Source organism: Schistocerca americana, chromosome 1 (assembly GCF_021461395.2).
Source record: "Schistocerca americana isolate TAMUIC-IGC-003095 chromosome 1, iqSchAmer2.1, whole genome shotgun sequence".
NCBI classification, from domain to species: domain Eukaryota; kingdom Metazoa; phylum Arthropoda; class Insecta; order Orthoptera; family Acrididae; genus Schistocerca; species Schistocerca americana.
The window spans coordinates 568,038,277-568,060,341 of record NC_060119.1 but is presented as its reverse complement, the minus strand read 5'-3'; the positions used below and the strand labels follow the sequence as shown (position 1 = coordinate 568,060,341).

The 22,065-nt window shown below is 43.9% G+C and overlaps 1 protein-coding gene across 1 annotated transcript in view; it reads right to left on the bottom strand.

Moving 5' to 3' along the window:
* The window catches only part of LOC124578090 (dipeptidyl peptidase 1-like), a 94,807-nt gene that overhangs the window by 17,551 nt on the left and 55,191 nt on the right, over positions 1-22,065 (bottom strand). Inside the window, exons 8-9 of the mRNA XM_047131229.1 lie at positions 18,395-18,581; positions 2,936-3,047 (exon numbers count right to left, since the gene is read on the bottom strand). Of these exons, the coding sequence (XP_046987185.1) occupies positions 2,936-3,047; positions 18,395-18,581 (299 nt within the window). The remainder of the gene's footprint in view (positions 1-2,935; positions 3,048-18,394; positions 18,582-22,065) is intronic.

The window sequence follows — 22,065 nt, the reverse complement described above, 5'->3', positions numbered from 1 at the left end:
AGTATTAGTTATTTGTGACTTGCAGTTTGTAATGAAGAAACTGAGAAATTGTTTTCATGACCTATGTACTGTATGACGATTGCTTGATTATAAAATATTGATTTTTTAAATTTCGTCTATTAGTAACATAAAAATTGTACATTGAAATTCTGTCAAGTTCTTGTATAATGGAGACCATGAATTATAGAATAAAACAATTACTACAGACTTATTTGTGGTTTTCTACAAGGAGAACAGTCTTCTGTCCTCTACTATTCTCTAGAAGTAATTAATACTTCCAAGCATTTAAGATTCGTCCTAACAGATAAAGTTTTGCTTGAAGCTGACTGAGGTCATTACTGCGTTGTGCAGAAGCAGATGTTATAGCTGTGCTGGAGAAAAGCGTACGAAGCAGTAGATAACTACGAGAACGAATATTTGTAGTTTCCTTTTGTGGCAACATAATCAGCGCGCTAAGGTGCACAATAACTTAAGGTAGTGAAGGTTTGACATACCTCGCAGGACAAGAATTTTGCAAATGATGTGAGAGGGTGAAGTTCCAGGACTGATTTTCTGAAGCAAGAACGTATACCTAGCATGCATCACTGACTGCCTCAACCACGGAAGTCGTATAGGTACCTCTTCAAGGAGATAGCCATTTTAACTACGCTGTCACAATACATACGAGGGTCACTTCAAAAGAAATGCACACTGTTTTTGTAAAAATACAGTTTTCATTCCGTTTGTGTGAAAGTTTTACAGTGTGTAGATACATCCTTCCCGCTTGTTTTCAAACTTAGTTCAACCTGTTCCCGTGAGTGGCGCCGTCACAGCATGACTTCAAGGTGGCTGCTACACTTCACGTTCTTCAGAAGCAACGTGTTGTCATAGAATTCCTGTGCTGTGAAAACGAGACAGTGAGAAACATCCACAAGAGGTTGAAAAAGGTGTATGGAGAAGCTGCTGTCGATCGCAGTACAGTTAGTCAGTGGGCAAGCAGATTACGTGATGAAAGCGGGCATGGCGATATTGAGGATTGTCCTCGCAGTGACAGGCCTCGTACTGCACGCACTCCAGACAATGTGCAGAGAGTTAACGAATTGGTGACTGCTGACAGAAGCATCACAGTGAACGAATTGTCACGCTACGTTGGGATAGGGGAAGGAAGTGTTTCCAGAATACTGAAAGTGTTGGCGTTAAAAAAGGTTTGTGCCAGGTGGGTTCCCAGGATGTTGACAGTGGCTCACAAAGAAACAAGAAAAACGGTATGCAGCGAACTTTTGGAACAGTACGAGAATGGTGGAGATGAATTTCTTGGAAGAATTGTGACAGGTGATGAAACATGGCTCCATCATTTTTCACCAGAGACGAAGAGGCAATCAATGGAATGGCATCATGCAAATTCACCCAAGAAAAAAAATTCAAAACCACACCTTCTGCTGGAAAAGTTATGGCTACGGTGTTTTTCGATTCCGAAGGACTCTTGCTCGTGGACATCATGCCAAGTGGAACCACCATAAATTCTGACGACACTGAAGAAACTTCAAGCTCGACTGAGTCGTGTTCCACCACATCGGCAAAAGCAGGATGTTTTGCTGTTGTACGACAGTGCACAGCTACATGTCAGTCAAAAAACCATGGAAGCGATCATAAAACTCGGATGGACAACACTGAAACACCCGCCTTACAGTCCTGTCCTGGCTCCATGTGACTATCATATCTTTGGGAAACTGAAAGACACTCTTCGTGGAACAAGGTTTGAAGATGATGACTCCCTTGTGCACGCTGCCAAACAGTGGCTCCGACAGGTTGGTCCCAGAATTTTGCTGTGCTGGTTCCAAGATGGCCTAAGGCAGTTGAGAGTGATGGAAATTATGTGGAGAAATGAAAATATTGTTCCTAAAGGATGTATCTACACACTGTAAAACTTTCAAACGTGTAGAATAAAAGATGGATTAAAAAAAATAGTGTGCATTTCTTTTGGAGCGACCGTCGTATATTCGTGAATGAAATTTGTCATAAATAATCCATCGAAAAGCTGATAAGAGCAGTGTTATACGTATCAACAACGCAAGCGAGAAAAACGACTTTTATTAACCATTGTTAAAGCTGTCAGTGGCTCAGAGAAGACTTCAATATGCAGCAACAAACATTTTTGATTATTTGCCTAATAATATAAAATGTCTGACAAGTAGGGAAGCAAATTTTGAATATAATTTAAAATCTTTCTCCTGGACATCGCCTTCTATTCTATTGGCAAATCTCTACTTAAAAACTGGTATCAGAGAAAAAATTAGTTGCATAAGTAGGACTAAAATAATAATGTATTCATTAACGTTAACATTAATGATGTATACATATCCTGTAAACTGACTCATTCCACATCATTTCAACGAAAGTATCATTTAAATGATCTATGGAACAAGTAACTAACTAAATACCTGCCATCTACAGAATTGGTAATAAGATATATCAGACATGGATGTTATGCGGATACCTAAGGCCCTGCTGTACGGAGAACTTCATGAGGGCAGATACCCAGCTGGAAAATCTAATGTAAGAAGGTTTTAAAAGAAATGGCGTCACTTCTTGCCAATGGAAACTTATTATAGATGACAGTGACTCCTTGGTGACTGGACGTGCGACACAAAACCCAGGCAAACAGAGGTGGAATGAACTAGCCTCGAAGACAGCTAGTTGTAAAGAGACAGCAACTTTATTTCAAACACTTAGAACTTAAAGCATGCAATGAATCAGTTCACTAGAGATAGCCGCATTCGTCACTTCCGAAAACGAACAAATTAAACCACGGTCCTTTAAGGACCGTTGGAAGTCTACAAATTATTTTCTTCTTTAGTGAAATAACTTAAAAAAGATCAGTTACTGAAACTGGCCATATATCTTAACAAAAACATTAACTTACGTACAATATTTAGCAATGGTTTCACCGCCTTACCTCCAATATACGTGTAGTCAGAAACGTAATGCCTGCGGCAGGAGCTGTCAGTGGTACACTGTGCGTCTGTTCCCTGATACGGATTACAAGACTCTTCCACGAGTCCATAGTCCTGAAAAAAAAAGTAGTGTCAGGAGCTTCATCACATTCCTTTTGTAGTAGGCGGTTCCTGATACGTGAGAACTGCATCAGCAGCAGATCAGAGATGCCAAAGTGTACAACATAATGGTCCTCATTTTACTTAGTTTGTAATTTAACATCGTAAGAGATACTGCAGAAAATAAGGCTACAAATAATCTCATGAACAAAATTTATTCGACGACAGTTGTTTCGGTACACTATTATTTTACTCTCACTTATTCACTCACATTCAGCCATGTGTTTTCCAAGTTGTGAGGGAAACAACAGCTGAGGCTAGTGCAATAAACAATCAACACTTCATTGTTTGCTTGCAAAGCAACGCCAATAACATTCCCCATCTCATAAAGTTGGTTGAAGTGTTTCACTTTGATTAAATAAATAACTGCACAATGATAACACATCATCTATTAGGTGTTGCGTTTTTCGTGCCGGTCAGTTAAATTGCAAAGAAAAAAAATTCGATACGTTGTGCCGTTTCCGAGTTAAGCTCTGAAGTTAGCCAGTCAGGTCGTCGTGCGTGCAAATTCAAGCATCCAGCCAGAGGCCATATGTGTTCTTCATTTGGTTAGCTGAAACCGAACGAGAGAGCAATACAAAAATTAAACAGTTGATGGTAGCAGGGATCGAATTCGTGTTTTACTGTCTTTTCCTCGTGTATATTTCCAGAATTTCGTGCGTGTTTCCGTTTACGAGGTGTAAGCCCACAGTTTTTAAGTGTAAATTCGGGCAGTCTGTAACGCAATTTTCATTCCTTGCGAACAGCCAGCAGCGAATTCGTTGTTCACTGAGGCGTCAGCGTCCATTGGTGACAAACCAGGGGAGTAGCAAGTTGCATATCTATTTTATCTGTTTTTACAGTTTACTTTTTCAGTTAGTCTTGCTAGGATGGGCAGGATGTGTGCATGCAATGTGCAGACGCTGTAGGAGCTAGCCGCAGTTGGCGAACAGCTGAATGCGGTTTTGGCTAGGGCCACTTACTTTCAAGCTGCTGCCTTGGGGTGTTGCGGTGGCAGAGAATCTGGCGCGTCACATTGAACACCTCAGATGTTGCTTGTTTCTCCCTCGGGAACTGCTACCGAGGCACCTCCTAGTCTACGCGACGCGGTTGATATGCCCTTACAGCAGAGTGAGTGGCGGGTGGTTACACGTTCGCGTCAAAATGGTTCAATTGGCTCTGAGCACTTTGGGACTTAATATCTGAGGTCATTAGTCCCCTAGAGCTTAGAACTACTTAAACCTAACTAATCTAAGGACATCACACACATCCATGCCCGAGGCAGGATTCGAACCTGCGGCCGTAGCGGTCGCGCCGTTCCAGACTGAAGCGCCTAGAACCGCTCGGCCACATCGGCCGGCAACGTTCGCGTCGCTCGAGGCAGAGGGCCCCTTCACCCTGTGAGTGCACAGGTGTCCGCTCCTTCAGCGGGGTGCGAGCAGACACACGAGGAGTACGGTTTAATGGTTATCGGGAGCTCCAACGGTAGGCAGATCAGGGCTGGAAAGAAAGCCGATGTGCAGTCAGTATGTCTGCTGGAGGAGCCTCATCTGAGATGTGGAGGTGATCCGCGGTTATAGAGCATGCAGAGTGCAGTCTTCTGCAAGTTGTGGCTCATGTCGGCACCAACGACGCCTGTCGCATGGCCATCCTCAGTTTATACAGGCGGCTGGAGGCAGTGGTGATGGCTGCTGTCCTCACGCGTGAGGTGCAAGCAGATCTTGCAATTTGCAGCATTGTTCCCACAGTTGATCGGGTCCTTTGGTTTGGAGCCGAGTAGAGAGTCTCGACCAGAGGATTCGTCGATTCTGTGAAGGTCTTGACTGCAGATTTCTAGACCTACGTTATCGGTTGGGGATTTTTAGGGCTCCCCTTGATAGGTCAGAGGTGCATTTCACAAAGGTAGCGGATACTCGTGTATCAGAGTTCTTGTGGAGTGCACATTAGAGTTTTTTTATGTTAGGCGGTAGTTTGAGGTACTCTGATGAACACGCGCTAGTCAATATGTAGCAAGGGAAGGCCGACTGCTTTCAGAGTAGACACTTTTTATCAGAAAATTGTCGAAATATTCTTAACGAAGTTTCCAAATTTATTGTCCTCCAGTAAAGTTCTGGCGCCTAAATTATTCTAGGGAAAGAAAGGCGGCTGAAGCCCAAAATGGGAAGCTCTGAGATATTTAGCGAGTCGTAGAACGTATATCGGAAAGACAGATTAGAATCTGTAGGAGGGGGAGTGTTCGCTGCAGCTGATAAAAATTCAGTCCCTATTGACGTCGAAGTTGAGCGTGACAGTGAAGTTATCTGGTCGAGTATAACAGGTCTAGGAGAAACCAATTTAATTTTTGGATGCTTTTACTGGCCACCCGGTTCTGCTGTGACAGTTCTAGAGTCATTCAAAGAATGTTTATGATCACTAGCGCGCAAATACCCAGATCACCCATTGCTAGTTGGAGGCGACTTTAACCTGCCGAGAATAGACGGGGATGTCTATAGATTCATTGCAGGGGGTACAGACAGACAGTCATGCAAAGTAATTTTGAACACGTTTTCTGCCAACTGTCTTGAGCAGCTAGTTCGGCAGCCCACACGCAATGGAAATATCTTAGAATTTGTAATTCCGATTAGGCTGGACCTTATCGATAACATCAGTATAGAAACAGGGATTCCCGATCATAATGTCATCATAGCAACTACGGTTACGAAAGTTAATAAATCAGTTACGAAGGCTAGGAGAGAATTTTTGCTAGAAAGAGCAGATAAGCAGTCGCTAGCATCTGACTTAGACAGTGAATTGACTTCACTTAGTTCCAGCAAGATGTACGAAGAGGAATTATGGTCAACGTTTAAGCAGATTGTAAATCGCGCTCTGGAAAATTATGTCCCTAGTAAGCGGATTAAGGAGATTCGGAAACTGCTGAGGAAGCGGAGGCTGTTGCACTCTCGGTTCAAAGGAGAACGCGCAAATGATGACAAGTAAAGGCTAGTGGAGATTAGCGCGTCTGTGAAAAGAGCTTTGCGTGAAGCATACAACTACTTCCACCGTCATACCTAAGCAAAAGATTTGGCAGAGAATCCGAGAAAATTATGCTCCTATGCAAAATCGCTAAGTGGGTCTAATGTTTCCATCCAGTCACCTGTTGACCAATCCGGTATGGCAACTGAAGATAGCAAAACGAAAGTCGGAGTTTTAAATTTCACGTTTAAGAAATAGTTCATGCGGGGGACTCGTACAAATATACCGTCGTCTGACCATCGAACAGACTCCCCTGGCGTGGAGAAACAACTGAAGGAGTTGAAGACAAATAAGTTACCAGGTCCAGATGGAATCCCAATTGGGTTTTTCAAAGAGTACTCTGTGACATTGGCTCCTTACTTATTAATCGCGAATCTCTATCCCAGCGCAAAGTCCCAAGCGGTTGCTGGAAAAAAGTGCAAGCGACTCCTGTGTTTAAGAAGAGCAAAAGAATGTACCTACAAAATTACAGATCAATATCCTTAACATCATTTGTTGCAGAAATCTTGAAATGTTCGCAGTTCGAATATAATACATTTTTTTGACACAGAGAAGTTCTGTCCAGGAATCGGCTTGGTTTTAGAAAGCATCTCTCGTGCGAAACTCAGCTTGCCTTTTTCTCACGCGATATACTCCTATGGGTGAAGGGCAACAGGTAGATTCCATATTTCTCGATTTCCGGAAGTGTTAGACTCAGTGCCCCACTGTAGGCCGTTAAAGAAGGTACGAGCACATGAAACAAATTCACAGACATGTGAGTGACTAGAAAACCTCTTAAGTTATAGAAACCAATATGTAGTCTTCGATGACGAGTGTTCGGCAGAGACAAGGGTTGCATCAGGTGTGCCCAGGGAAGTGTGATAGGACCGCTGTTGTTCTCTCTACACACAAATGATTTGGCGGGCAGGGTGGGTCGCCATCTGCGATTGTTTGCTGATGATGCTGTGGTGTACATAAATGTGTCGGACCCGAGTGACTATAGGAGGATACATGATGGCTTAGACAAAATTTGTAGTTGATGTGATAAATGACACCTAGTTCTAAATGTACTAAATGTAAGTTAATGCGGATGAGTAGGAAAAACAAACTCGTAATGTTCGGAAACAGCATTAGTAGGGTCCTGCTTGAGACAGTCACTTTGTTTAAATATCTGCAAAGCGATATGAAATGAAAGGAGCATGTGACGATTGTCGTAGCAAAGGTGAATGGTAACTTGGTTTTATTGGGAGAATTCTAGGCAAGTATGGTTCGTCTGTAAAGGAGACTGCATATAGGACGCTAGTGCGACCTATTCTGGAGTACTGCTTGAGTGTTTGGTATCCGTATCAGGTCGAATTAGAGGAAGACATCGAAAAAGTTCAGAGACGAGCTGCTATATTTGTTATTGGTCGCTTCGAATAACACGCAAGTGTTACGTACATGCTTCGGGAACTCAAACGGGAATCCCCGGAGGGACGGCGACATTCTATTGAGAAAATTTAGTGAATCGGGATTTGAAGCTGTTTGCAGAACGATTCTGTTGCCTCCAACATACATTGCGCATAAGGACTACGAAGGTAAGATAGGAGAAATTAGGGCTCATACGGAGGCATACAGACAGTCGTTTTCCCTCGTTCTATTTGCGAGTGGAACAGGAAAGGAAATGACTAATATTGGTACGGGGTACCCTCCGCCACTCGCCGTAAGATGGACTGCGGAGTATCAATGTAGATGCAAATGTAGATGTAGATGGAACAATGACAAAGGTAGGCATGACACATATTTTCACAGCTGCGAACGTAGTGGTTCGATAGCGCGTTATCGGTATTCCTTCGACGTATATGCCTATATGCATTTAGAATACGGCGTGCAGGATCAGAATGCACTGGAGGCCGCGCAATTTATAACACAAGATTGCCAAACTGCATAATTCCAAGTGCGAATACGTTTCAAGTAGTCGTTAGACAGTTAAGGGAGACCGGGAGTTTTGTTATGAACGAAGGTGACGCTGCACAATACTACGCGTTGACTATATAGTTTGAAGATAACGTTCTTGATATGGTTGTTTCAAATTCTGCTACCAGCTCGAGGGCCATGGGCAATTCGTCAGGAGTATGTAAGGTTAATCCGGTGTTCTTACTGTATGCCTTACAGTATGGTGAAACGTATACGTTTGTTTTTCGCTACAGGTTTCGCACGCTGTAGTATTGGAAGTCCTACGCGACAAATACATATTTCCATAACACCAACAGGAAGTGCAAGATTTGGTGGAAGAGGATTGCGCTTCTAGGAATCAGTGTTCCCTGTGGTTCTTAAATCAATGCATCGACATTCTAAAGCCGGCCGGTGTGGCCGAGCGGTCCTAGGCGCTTCAGTCTGGAACCGCGCGACCGCTACGGTCGCAGGTTCGAATCCTGCCTCGGGCATGGATGTGTGTGATGTCCTTAGGTTAGTTAGGTTTAAGTAATTCTAAGTTCTAGGGGACTGATGACCTCAGATGTTAAGTACCGTAATGGTCAGAGCCATTTGAACCATTTGACATTCTAAATTTCGAAGGGGAAGTGATGTAGACAGACGAGACAAGTTTCACCAGAGAAGGGCCATTCAACTCTCAAAACAGCCACATTTGGTATGACGAAAATACGCGTAGCACATATGTGAAATCGTACCAGCACAAGTTTGGCGTGAACATTTGGGCAGGTATGGCAGGCGACTCTGCGTTGAGTTCATTTTACTTCCTCCCCGTTTAAATAGACGGACTTATTTAGCATTCCATGTAAACATCCTTCCGTTGCTTTTAGAAGACGTTCCTTTGGCGGTTCGTCAGGTAATATAGTACCAAATTGACGGCGCACTCCTGAATTTTGCTGTTGCGATACAGGAGCATTTAGATGTTATGTATCGGCAGAGGTGGATTAGTCAAGGTGGTCCAGTTCCCCGGCGAGGTCGTTCGCCAGATATTACACCCATATGGATTTTTATCGGTGGGGGCATTGAAGAAAATTTTCTACGCGACTCCAGTGGACACCATCGAACAGATTCTTGCAAGGACAATTTTAGCCTTTGATGAAATCAGGGAAACGTTTGGTTTCGGAAAACTTGCGGTTTCCATGATGCAGCATTCATGTTGGAGAGGTATTTTCATGTACGAATATCTATAGTGTCTTTTTATTTAACGTATCCAGGCATTCTACATGTGTTTTACATTGCATTTATTACAGTAAGCATCTTAAGCTAAATTTAGAAAATAAAAATTACTGTAGTAAGTTAAAAAATACATATAGTTTATATTCGTACATGATAAATACTACAATAATTAGAGATACGGTAAGGTAGGATTTTAATTATGAGTGCTAGCGTCAATGGACATGGAGAACAGGGTGGATGAGGGAGGGAAGGAGGAATGTGATAACACACAATTAGCGAATATAGGGAAAGAGATGACGGCGTGACTCATAGAGAAAAAAAAAACTGGGAGAAGATTGAAGCATTGGCTTTACTAATAAAGTTAATGTTTGGACGTTCATGTTGCTTTACTAACAGCTACAGCCAAGATGAAATTATATTGACACCAGAAGCCTTGTTACTTCAGTTCTCAAATTCACTGGTGTTTAACTAACCCACAAGCTGAAATTATACTGACTCCAGAAACCTTGTTACTTCATTTCTCAAATTCACTGGACAGGTGTTTAACTAACTCGAAAACCAGAATACGGCGATGGTGCTTCGAAATTCAGCCACGAGGTGGCAGTTGAATCTTGCTAATCGATAACGGGCTAAGGAATGGGGCACTACAAAATTAAAGCGACGTTAGTGACGCAACAGTAACGTGGCTATTCCACAAGCAACTTCGATGACGTCACTCTAATGGCGATCTTACGGCGCCACTTCAGTTGCATATGGAAACCTGGCTGAGCTCCACGCTCATTGGAGTGCGTAAGCCTACGCTGGAATTTGTATGTTGGAAACTTACACCGTAGTTCTCTTTCTCGTTAGGAAGAAGGAAGATAGCAAGTCTATATTTTAACGTCCCGCAGGCAACGAGGTTGTCAGAGATGGAGCACAATCTCAGACTAGGAAAGGGAATTCTTTGCATCCTGCGACACCTTGTCCTGTGGTTTTTGTAGAGTTAGGTTCCAGATTCATGTAAGTGGTAATGTCATGATAGAGATTTGGAATGGTATTGTTTCTATTTTGTATATACTACCAAAGCAAACGTCAGGAAATGGTCATTGTACCTTTCAACATGAAGGCGTGTGTTTCATGAAGTAAGATTCCTAGGGGATAATTTAATGGTAAAGAGTATACAAAGTATGAGGAGATTTCGAAAGCGAGTGTCACATCGGTCAGCAATGATCTATGCCAGTGCTTCCTGACATTGCTATTTTTAATGAAGACTGGGCTGCCAAACATTATAGAGGTAGAATCAGAATCAAATGTTGACTGTATGAAGCAGTTAGTTATGTTCAAGCAGTGTGTGGCAGTCTTACACCACACGAAGATAAACTATCTCGCTCACGAAGTGCAAGCCTCTATTTCAGAAGGATGATGAGGCTAGCTTTTGCAAGGATCAGTAAGGGGTACAGAGCAGTTTAATGTTCATTTAGAGGGACAGTTCTGACAACCTTCCAACAAACGTCATGGTGACAGAATGAGATTTTCACTCTGCAGCGGAGTGTGCGCCGATATGAAACTTCCTGGCAGATTAAAACTGTGTGCCGGACCGAGACTCGAGGAATATCCTTTCTTTCAGGAGTGCTAGTTCTGCAAGGTTCGCAGGAGAGCTTCTGTAAAGTTTGGAAGGTAGGAGACGAGGTACTGGCAGAAGTAAAGCTGTGAGGACGGGGCGTGAGTCGTGCTTGGGTAGCTGAGTTGGTAGAGCACTTGCAAAGGCCCCGAGTTCGAGTCTCGGTCCGACACACAGTTTTAATCTGCCAGGAAGTTTCAAACGTCATGGTGACAAAGTCGAACTGGAATTAAAGTTAGAAAAAAAGAGGTGTAGCTTGTGTCTTTTTTTTTTGCGTTCTTCAGTGTGTCCCTTTCTCCTTTAATGTTCTCGTATAATGTTCGTTTCTTTTCCTTAGCCACCTTAGCCACGAAAGATGTCAGAGTTTTCGAAACTAGTTGGAGTTAACTAAAAGAAAGGAAGGAAGATACAGAAACGAGACTGTAGTCATAAGAACCTAAGGATATGAAAGGGAGGCAGTAGTTGAGAAGGGAAGAGATAAGATTGTAGCCTATCGCCCATGTTATTCAGTCTGTACACTACACGAAACCAAGAAGAAAATTGGAGAGAGAAGTTCAGGGAGAAGAAATCAAAACTTTAAGGCTTGCCAATGACATTGTTATTTTGTCAGAGACGGCCAAGGGTTTGGAAGATTACTTGAATGGAATAGATATTGTCTTGATAGGGGGTTATACACTGATGTAACAAAAGCCATGGGACTGCGACATGCACATATACAGATGGCGGTAGTATTTCGTGCACAAGGTATAGCAGGGCAGCGGAGCTGTCACTTGTATTTCAGTTGATTCAGGTGGAAAGGTTTCCAACGTCATTATGACCGCACGACGAGAATTAACGGACTGTGAAAGCAGAATCGTAGTTGGAGCTAGATGCATGGGATATTCCATTTCGAAAATCGTTAGGAACTTCAGTATTCTGAGATTCGGAGTGACAAGAGTGTGCCGAGAATATAAAATTTCAGGCATTACCTCTTACCACAGCCAAAACACTGAGTGAAATACCCACAAAAATCAATGTACGAAGAACGTATCCGTTAGGATACTGTGGCGAAAGTTGGCGTTCGTGGGCTTTGGCAGCAGACAACAAACGCGAATGCCTTTGCTAACAGTAGGACAATCCATGCAGCGCCCCTTATTGGCTCGTGACCTTATCAGTTGGACCCCAGATGACTGGAAAACCGTGGCCTGGTCAGGTGAGTCCCGATTTAAGTTGATAAGAGGTGATTAAGTGTTCGAATGTGGCGCAGACCCCAAGAAGCCTTGGATCCAAGATGTCAACAAGGCACTGTGCAAGCCGGCGGTTGCTCCATAGTGATGTGGGCTGTGTTTACGTGGGATGGACTGGGTCTTCCGGTCCAACTGAAACAATCGTCGACTCGGCTCCTTAGAGACCATTTGCAGCCATTTATGGACTTCAAGTTCCCAAAAAATGATGGAAGTTTTATGAATGACAGTGCGCCATGTCATTGCGCCATAATTGTTCGCGATTGCTTTGAACTTTTATGGGACACAATCGAGCAGTCAGTTCGTGTACAAAATCACCCACCGACTACAACTTCGCACTTAGGACGGCTACAGAGGTAGCATGGTTCAATATTTCTGCAGGGGACTTCCAATGACTTGTTGAGTCCACGTCACGCCGGGCAAAAGAGGTCCGACACGTTATTAGGGGGTATGCCATGACTTTTGTTACCTGAGCGTGTGGTGAATATCAGCAAAAGTGAAACCAAGGTGATGGGGCGTAGTCGAATTAAATCATATGAAAGCGAGGTAATTAGTCTAGGAAATGAGACACTGAACTCAGTGGATGTGTTTGGACTCTGCTACTCACTCCAACTGCCATCTAGTGGCAGCTTCAGACTGGCCAGGTCAGACTGTCCAGTATAGTCTGCTCCCTGTCGGAAGAATTTGCAACCTATGTGCGGAAGTGGACCTCCCAGGTCCTTTGTGTGCGCAGGTAGGATTAGCCGTTGTAACGGCCAAGGAGGTAGCTGCGAGACCCCGTAGCGGACGGGCGTGTATGTCTTCCAGCTAAGCCAGGAGCCGCAGTTGGCGCGCTGCCTGTGCAAGTTGTAACGTTTAATGTAATAAACAATTATACCAGACAACTTGTTCCGTCTAGTTATTGTGAGTGGAAACAAGGGGAGGACAGTAAGTCCTCTCGTACTATACATTCACACTTCAATGTGCCACACGGGAAGAAGAGCCCGCGCGCACATTTTTTGGTCCTCCGGGCCGGATTAGTGACCACGCGGAATTTACGTTCGCGCGGATTTGTTTTCCGGTATTTGTGAACTTCTAAAAAACCACGTGTGAGCTGCACACGTTATCGGTTTCGTTGTTGACTGCTATCGAGTGACTCAAGGCCTGTTCGGGACTTCGACAATAACAGCCTCAACAACGACGATCGGGGACATATTTGTGAACATTTAATGTGTCTCTAATTCAAACGCGGGAGGCACAGAAACGCGTCGGTGCAGCATCGTCGGTGACGTCACCTCCTGCTCCCGCCGAAACTTCGCGCCGCCGGAGACTGCAGCGCCTACCACGCCAGCTGCCAGTGCCCGTGACCGTGACACCGCTGCTGTTCCAGTCCTTACTGCCTCTGCAGCCTGGTAAGTGCAACTGTTGGCTTCCTACTATCATCTTCCTGGTCCTAAAATGGAGCCCTCAGAGAAAACAAAGTTAGTCAAGCAGAGAGGTGTAGCAAAGGCCGCTCTCGCGCGCTTAGCGAGCTTTGTGCAGTCTGCAGACAGTGCCAGCATCGAAATGTTGGAATCAAAATTAAATCGATTGACTCGGATTCAGACTGATTTTGAGTCGTCTCAAACACGGCTGGAAATTGAAGACGAATCAGCAGATCACAGTAAGGACAGGGCAGAATTCGAGGATTCGTGGGACTTTGTTGAATCCACTATCAAGGGTTCAATGAAGAGGTACACCCAGATTCCGCAGCCTTTGGGCTCGAATCCATCAGGCAGTGTCAGTTCTTTGAAACTACCCGCTATTAACTTGCCAAATTTTGAAGGTGACTACCTTAAGTGGTCATCATACAGGGATACGTTTTTGAGCCTCATTATGAATAACAATTCAATTGATGACGTTCAAAAACTTCACTACCTTAATTCGTCCTTGCGAGGTGAAGCTAAAGACCTTTTGAAACATATACCTGTCACAGCAGGAAATCTAGCGATAGCCTGGGCACTTATTACGCAGAGGTATAATAACCCAAAAATAATTGCAGCCAGACATGCTAAGGCTTTGTTGGCCTTGCCTACAGTCGGCCACGGCGCAGCGAGCGATTATAGGCAACTAATTAATCACGTATGCAGCCATTTGAAGGCCTTAGAAGCTCTCAAACCTGATGTTCCACTTCATGAAGTTATTCTTTCGGAAGAGATTCTGTCCAGTATGCGACCCACAGATCGTCATGAGTGGGAGGTAAAGATGTCTGGGTCGACATTCACCACATTAAATCAACTAATAGATTTTTTGGAGACAAAATGTCAGGCCCTTGAGTCGATCAGGTTCAGGGATAACACCTCAAGGGATTTGCAAGGAAATGTCAATAATTTAAATCAAACAAGACATGTGAGGAGGGCTCATCTCGCTAATGCTGATGCTGAGGAATCATGTAATTTTTGTAGTGAACCTCATACTATCACTAAATGCAAGGGGTTTCAAGCACTAAATGTCGATGAGCGGCGGGCATATGTCACAAAAAATAAGCTTTGTTTTTTGTGCATCCGCTCTGGTCATTTCTCGACTAAATGCAGGATTTCTCCATGTAAGACCTGTAAAGGAAGGCACAACATACTGCTCCACAAGCCTGCTGAACCAAGGAATGGGCAGAATAGTGAACCAGGAGGCCATTCCCTGGCCCATCAAACTACGAACGGGAAGGCAAACACCCATTGTAATGTTTTGTTGGCAACAGCTGTTGTCAACATTAAAGACAGCATGGGTAGACAGCAGGTTTGCAGAGTTCTGCTAGATAGTGCGAGTCAGCTATCCTTTATATCTAAGGGCATGGCAGAGAAATTAAAACTGAAACGAAGTAAACATTCGTTTCCTGTGAAGGGCATAAACAATGCCTTTGCTGCCTCAGTGTCTTACACTTGTGATGTTGAACTATCGTCTAGGGTCAACGACTTTCGTGTCAGAACCACTTGTGCTGTCGTAGATCATGTCACCAGTGACCTACCAGCGAGCAAGATAGACACAAGGTCCTGGAGTGTCCCACGTAATCTTCCGCTTGCTGATCCAGAATTCAACAAACCTGCCACAGTAGATATAATTCTTGGTGCTGAGGTTTTCTTTGACGTTGTTTGTAAGGAAAGGCTGGTGAAACCAGGTCATCCCTCACTGGTCGAAACAAAATTTGGCTGGATTTTGTCTGGTAGGATGCCTTCAGTTTCATGCAACATGCCTCGTTCTACAGTGACCTCGTGCTTTGTTAGAGGTGACAATTTAGATGCCAAACTGCAAAGATTTTGGGAGTTAGAGGAACTGCCTACGAAAACGATTAGTAAGCAGGGTAAAATATGTGAGGCTCACTTTCAGCGCCACACGGCACGAGATGAAGAAAGGAGATTTGTGGTTCGACTACCAGTGAAACCCGACTGTAAATCATTAGGCGAATCACGACAACAAGCATCTCGGAGATTGGCGCATCTTGAGAGGAGGTTTAAAAGGCAACCGAATCTGCAGAAGGAATACGCTGCATTCATGCATGAATATGGTAATGAGATCGCTTTGTTGAAGGCCAGCTCCCCTATTCCACATTATAGCAAATTAAGGGATTTGCACCCGTTTGTTGATGCCGAAGGTATTTTACGAGTGGGAGGGAGATTAATGAATGCTGATGAACCATATGATGAGTGCCATCCTATTATCGTTCCGCCTAAGCATCATTTGACAAAAAATTCTCATTATAGATGAACATGAAAATCTGTTGCACGCTGGGTCACAACTTTGTTGGCTATGTTGCGTAGGAGGTTATGGATCCCCAATGGGCGTAACACAGTCAAGGGAGTTATCAGAAAATGTATAAAATGCTTTAGGCTTAAGTCCAAGACAGCAGTTCAACTCATGGGTCAGCTACCTGCAGCTAGAGTAAACCAGTCTCATCCATTCCAGCACTGTGGAGTAGATTATGCAGGCTCTATTGCTGTAGAGCATGGTGGAAGGTGGAGTAAAGTTACCACCAAGGCTTATGTAGCTTTATTCATTTGCATGGCAACCAAGGCCATCCACTTAGAATTAGTTAGTGACTTGGTAACAAGTTCATTTTTGGCCGCCCTCAGGAGATTCATTGCAAGAAGAGGGAAACCTTCTCACATGTACAGTGACAATGGTACCACATTTTTAGGTGCAGACAATGAGCTTAAACGTTTTCTCTCCAACGATGTTACTGTTGAAGGTGTGGTGAATCATTCGACCTCAGAGGGAATCAGTTGGAGGTTCACTCCACCTCGTGCCCCTCACTTTGGTGGACTCTGGGAGGCAGGAATCAAATGCATGAAGTCGCATCTCAAACGCGTCGTCAGCAATGCAGGGGTGACATTTGAAGAACTGACTACTGTGTTAATTCAGATAGAAGCATGCTTGAATTCAAGGCCGTTGTGTCTTCTCTCTGACGACCTAGATTCTCCTGCTGCTCTCACTCCTGGTCATTTCCTAATCGGACAGCCCCTTTGTGCTCATCCTGAACCCTCTGTCCTTGAGGTTCCCGCCAACAGGTTGCACAGATGGCAACTTGTGCAGCAGTTGCATCAGTCCTTTTGGAAGAGGTGGTCCACAGAATATATACATGATCTGCAGCAACGCAAAAAATGGACATTGGAAGGAGCATGGCAACCCCAGATCGGCGATCATGTGCTGGTCAAGGAGGATAATTTGCCTCCCTTGGTGTGGAGGCTGGGTGTCATTGACCAGCTGTTTCCTGGTCCTGATAAGTGTGTGCGTGTGGTAATGGTAAAAACTGCTAATGGGGATATTAAGAGGCCTGTAGCAAAATTGTGTCCCCTACCTAAACAGTGAATCAGTTAAGTGTTCCCTCAGATCTGTGTAGTGATATATGATACAGAGCCACTGCCAAATTGTCATTTACTGGAATAACCTCATAATTCATAAAATCAGCTTGGGAGGCTGTGGATGTTTCTTGTGGACTAACTGCTGTTAGTATTGATTTCATGTTTTTATGCAGTATAATATTAATACTCTATTGTTTTGTGTCCTGCATGTTAGTACCCATCGTGTTTCACATGCAGCATGACAGTGGTGTTTGGTGATGTGGGCATCCCAAATGTTAGTATATTCATGTTTTATGTGCATTGATATTGTGTCTAGTTATATTTTTATTGTTTACTTGTTTTGGTGTTGATGTTTGTTAAAATGTTGGTTATTTGTACAAAATGTTAGTGTGTTCATGTTTTAAGTGCATTGATCTTGTACCTAGTTATATTTTTTATTGTTTACTTGTTTTGGTTTTGTTGTTTGTTAAAATTTTGGTATTTGTAAAATGAGAAAACTCATTTTAGAGTGGGAGTATGTTTGGACTCTGCTACTCACTCCAACTGCCATCTAGTGGCAGCTTCAGACTGGCCAGGTCAGACTGTCCAGTATAGTCTGCTCCCTGTCGGAAGAATTTGCAACCTATGTGTGGAAGTGGACCTCCCAGGTCCTTTGTGTGCACAGGTAGGATTAGCCGTTGTAACGGCCGAGCAGGTAGCTGCGAGACCCCGTAGCGGACGGGCGTGTATGTCTTCCAGCTAAGCCAGGAGCCGCAGTTGGCGCGCTGCCTGTGCAAGTTGTAACGTTTAATGTAATAAACAATTATAACAGACAACTTGTTCCGTCTAGTTATTGTGAGTGGAAACAAGGGGAGGACAGTAAGTTCTCTCGCACTATACATTCACACTCCAATGTGCCACCACGGGAAGAAGAGCCCGCGCGCACAGGATGAGATTCACTAATTGGACAGCATCATTACTGACAATGGCGGTGGTATATGGTTATAATATAAAGACTTGCAATAGCAAGGAAAGCTTTTCTGAAAAAGATGAATATGTTAACATTGAATATAAATATAATGTTAGGAAATGGTTTCTGAAAGTATTAGTATACAGTGTTGCCTTATATGGAAATGGAATATACGGGAAAGAACAACATAGCGTTTGAACTGTGGTGTTACACAAGAACGGTGAAGGAAAGATGGCTAGCTAATGTAGAGGTATCGACTGGAGAGGAAACATGACAATGCACCAAGGACTCGTTAATTTCGTAACGGAGGTGTGAGGGCAAAAATTGTAGAGGGAGTAAGAGGCTCGACCACAATATGCGGGTTCAGATGAATGTAGGCTGCAGTAGTTAAAGAGAGGAAGAGGCTGGTGCAGGACACACTGGCATGAAGAGCTGCACCGAACCAGTCTTTGCACTGAGTACCACAACAACAACGAGAACATGATTCATTTGCTATTTCTTCATGGTGAAATTTGGCTTACATTTTTTATTTCTTTGTAAACTCCGAAAAGTCAGAAGGTATTTGTAGCTTGTTTCAGATTGAAATATTGCCATTCACCTACCTTGCCGTAACGTCCTGCTATTAAGTAGCCGAATCCACCTGAGCAACCCTGGGCCAACTGCGAGCAGCTGACCGCATCCTGCGTGGAGAAGACCGTCTGGACGGTGTTGTTGGTCTGTATACGGAGTCGAGCCTCGATCATGCCAGCCGATGCGAAGGCGTAGCAACTGCCGCAACTTGCCTGATCCCTGAGAAACGCAACGTGTACCTTACTTAGGCTAGCTGGCGTATGACATGGCAGCAGTATGCTATTTGGTCGTAGGTAGAAACCTTCCTGAGAAAGAATGTTGCAGCCGTTTATGCAGAGTGATAACTGCGATACATAGTGTACGAATAACGATTTAGGAATCAAATTCTAGACTACAAAGAATGCTCGTGAATGGACCTGGGCTCAAGCCATATCCTATAGCATGATGAAATGAGTGTATGACGAAATGAAATATAGAAAAGCACGACAGAAGGAGACAAAGTAGAAACTCGCTGAGGCTGTGAACAACGGCCTGAGCAAAAGAGTCGAGAGTAGTTAAGTTGAAGAAGAGTGAAATATAAGAAGGAAATAGATAATTAGGACAGCAAGGTACGTTAGGTACAGCGAAAGCAGAAGTAAAGAAGGCACGGATGTGTTGCTTAAGGCTTTTCCGTGAAGAAAACCACAGGTGACTGAATAAATATTTGAACTTGTGGATGAAAGAAGAAAGTATAAGAATCTAAAGAACGAGGAATGCAGCCGCATGTGTTGATTACGAATGAAATTAAAATTAAATGCAAAAAGGATAACATATAAAGAGAAAAACATGTAAAGATATTGAAAAACGTATGAAAAATCGAAGCGACACACAGGAAGATTAAACGTGAAAATTATAAGTAAAATTTATATGTGTTAACCTGCGTGACGCAATGGACAACCACTCTCAAATGTAGAAGATAGAACAGACAAATGGCAGGAGTATATCACAGGCCTGTACGGTGGGCAGAAACTGTCTCAAAGTTTGATAGAAGACGAGGAGGTTGTCATTAGGGAAGAAATTGGTGATCCGGTAATCTGACAGAGCACGGAGAGTTCTGACAAGTCAACAGGAGTCGATGATAAACCTTTAGAACTATTGAAATCTGCAGGTGATGTAGGAACCAAAGAGGTTATTTCAGTGAATAGCACAAATCAATCACTCTTGAGGTTGACAGTCAGAAATCCGGATAAACATTACTACAGGAGCAAATAAGGCAAGTGCGGATAAACGCGAAAGCGCCAGACGCTTAGCATGGCAAATATCACGTTTGTAAACTGCTGGCCAGAATAAGTTAGGGAGGTTGATTTAGGGTTTAATATCCCGTCAACGAAGAGGTATTAGACACAGAGCACAGGCTCGGACTGAAGAAGGAATCGACCGTGTTCTTTGAAAAGAACCATCCAAGTCTTTAGCTTAAGCGACTTAGGGAAATTACGGGTAACCCTAATCTGGATGGCCAGACGGGGAGTTGGACAGTCGACCTCCCGAATGTGAGTCCAGTGTGATAATCACTGTGCCGCCTATTTCGGTAGGTGGCACAATAATATTAAAAGAATGGAAAGAAAAATGGATGGCGTACTGCGTGAATATTAGAGGTTTGGAAGGAAATTTGTAGCAGAGAATGTAATTGTGGATTTACGAGAAATTGAGATACCAGGTGGGCTATAACTGAAGTGCAGGTACTCAAGAAGGTCCAGTGTCGGATATAATTATCGTATGGCAGCGAAACTTAGAAGATATGCTAATGCGTTAAGGCAGAGCCGATTTACGCTGGAAAAAAATTAGTTCAAATTTTGGCCATTACATACAAATCTAGCGATGTGCACTGTTCGCATGACGATAAGACATTCAAACTGTCATTCGACAAACCATAACGTGAGTGGACTGTATGACTACTGAGAAGGGAAACTGTTCTATGTGAACGACAGTAATAACAGTGCTGCTTTGAGAGAGTATCGTAAACTGAGAGGTCCGAGGAGAGCCCCGATGCCTTTAAGTGGTTTAAAGAAGATGATAATGAAATTAGAAAACATGACTGAGCTTGGCGTGGCATCTGGAAGAGGAAGGCGTCCTGTTCCGCTGGAAGTTATTGCCGAGGTTACTCTTACTGTAACCGACCATGCAGCACGTTCCCCACGTAGTGCTAGTGCTTGCGCACGGTCAACAGTACGGAAAGTTTTGCAGTCTATTTTACACTGGTACTCGTACAAGATCCAGACGGTGTAATAACTGAAACCTCTTGATCTTCAACAACGTTCTGAATTTTCTCTGGTTCTTGGCACCGATCGAAGTTGATGACAAGTGACTGGGCAATATTCTGCAGAGTGACGAAGCACAGTTTACACTACAGGGTGAAGTGAATACACATAACTGCCGAATTTGGGGTACTGTTTCGTCGCGCGTTGTGCACGGGGAGCCACTTCACTCACCGTATGAGACTGTGTGGGGTGGACCCATAAGCGCCTTTATTCTAGGTCCGTTCTTCTCTGAAGAGAATACATCCAGAGGGCCTATCAGGTGCACCGTAACCATTGCACGTATCGAGACTTAGTACAGCACGTGTTACCTGCTGTGGAAGAGCGCAACTGTGAGGAAACCACTGTTTTCACGCAAGATGGGGCAACACCCAGTAAAAGATCTACCTATGCAACATTCCATAAATGTGTTATCTCCAGAGGTTTTCCAGATGCGTAGCCTGCAAGATCACCTCATCTGAATCGTTGTGTGTGTGTGAATTCCTAAGGGACCAAACTGCCGAGGTCATCGGTCCCTAGACTTACCCACTACTTAAACTAACTTATGCTAAGAACATCACACACACACCCATGCCCGAGGGAGGACTCGATCTCCGGCGGGGGCGGCCCCGCAGTCCGCGATGTGGCGCCTCAAACGGAGCGGCCACTCCGCACGGCGAATCGTTGTGACTTTTGTCTCACGTGATATCTAAAAGAACGTGTTTACCGTGGACACGCTCAGTCTCTACCTGATCGGAAGGCCAGTATTCAGGAACACTGCTCAAATTCCACCGGAACTGCTTCGAGCAACTGTTGATCATATTGTTTAAAGGATGCAACATCTCGTCAATGTCTCCTGTGCTCATATTGAAAAAACTGTGTAAGCAGCGGTTAAAAATAAAGCCAACGTTATGTCTATCTCACTTGTTTACCTTCTCTGCCTGCGACCCATTCCTCATCCATTACACGTGGAAACATTTCTCTGGTTTCTTTCATTCACTGCACCAGACTTGAAACTTATGGCGAAAACTGGAACTACTTTTTCCGGTGTAAATCGATTCCGCATTAACGGATTAGAATATCCACCAAGTTTCGCTGACATACGACATTTACAGCCCACATTGGATCTCCGTGAGTAGCTGCACTTTAATATACACTACTGGCCATTAAAACTGCTACACCACGAAGATGACGTGCTACAGACGCGAAAATTAAGCGACAGGAAGAATATGCTGTGATATGCAAACGATTAGCTTTTCAGGGCATCACACAAGTTGGGCGCCGGTGGCGACACCTACAACATGCTGACATGAGGAAAGTTTCCAACTGATTTCTCATACACAAACAGCAGTCGACCGGCGTCGCCTGGTGAAACGTTGTTGTGATGCCTCGTGTAAGCAGGAGAAATGCGTACCATCACGTTTCCGACT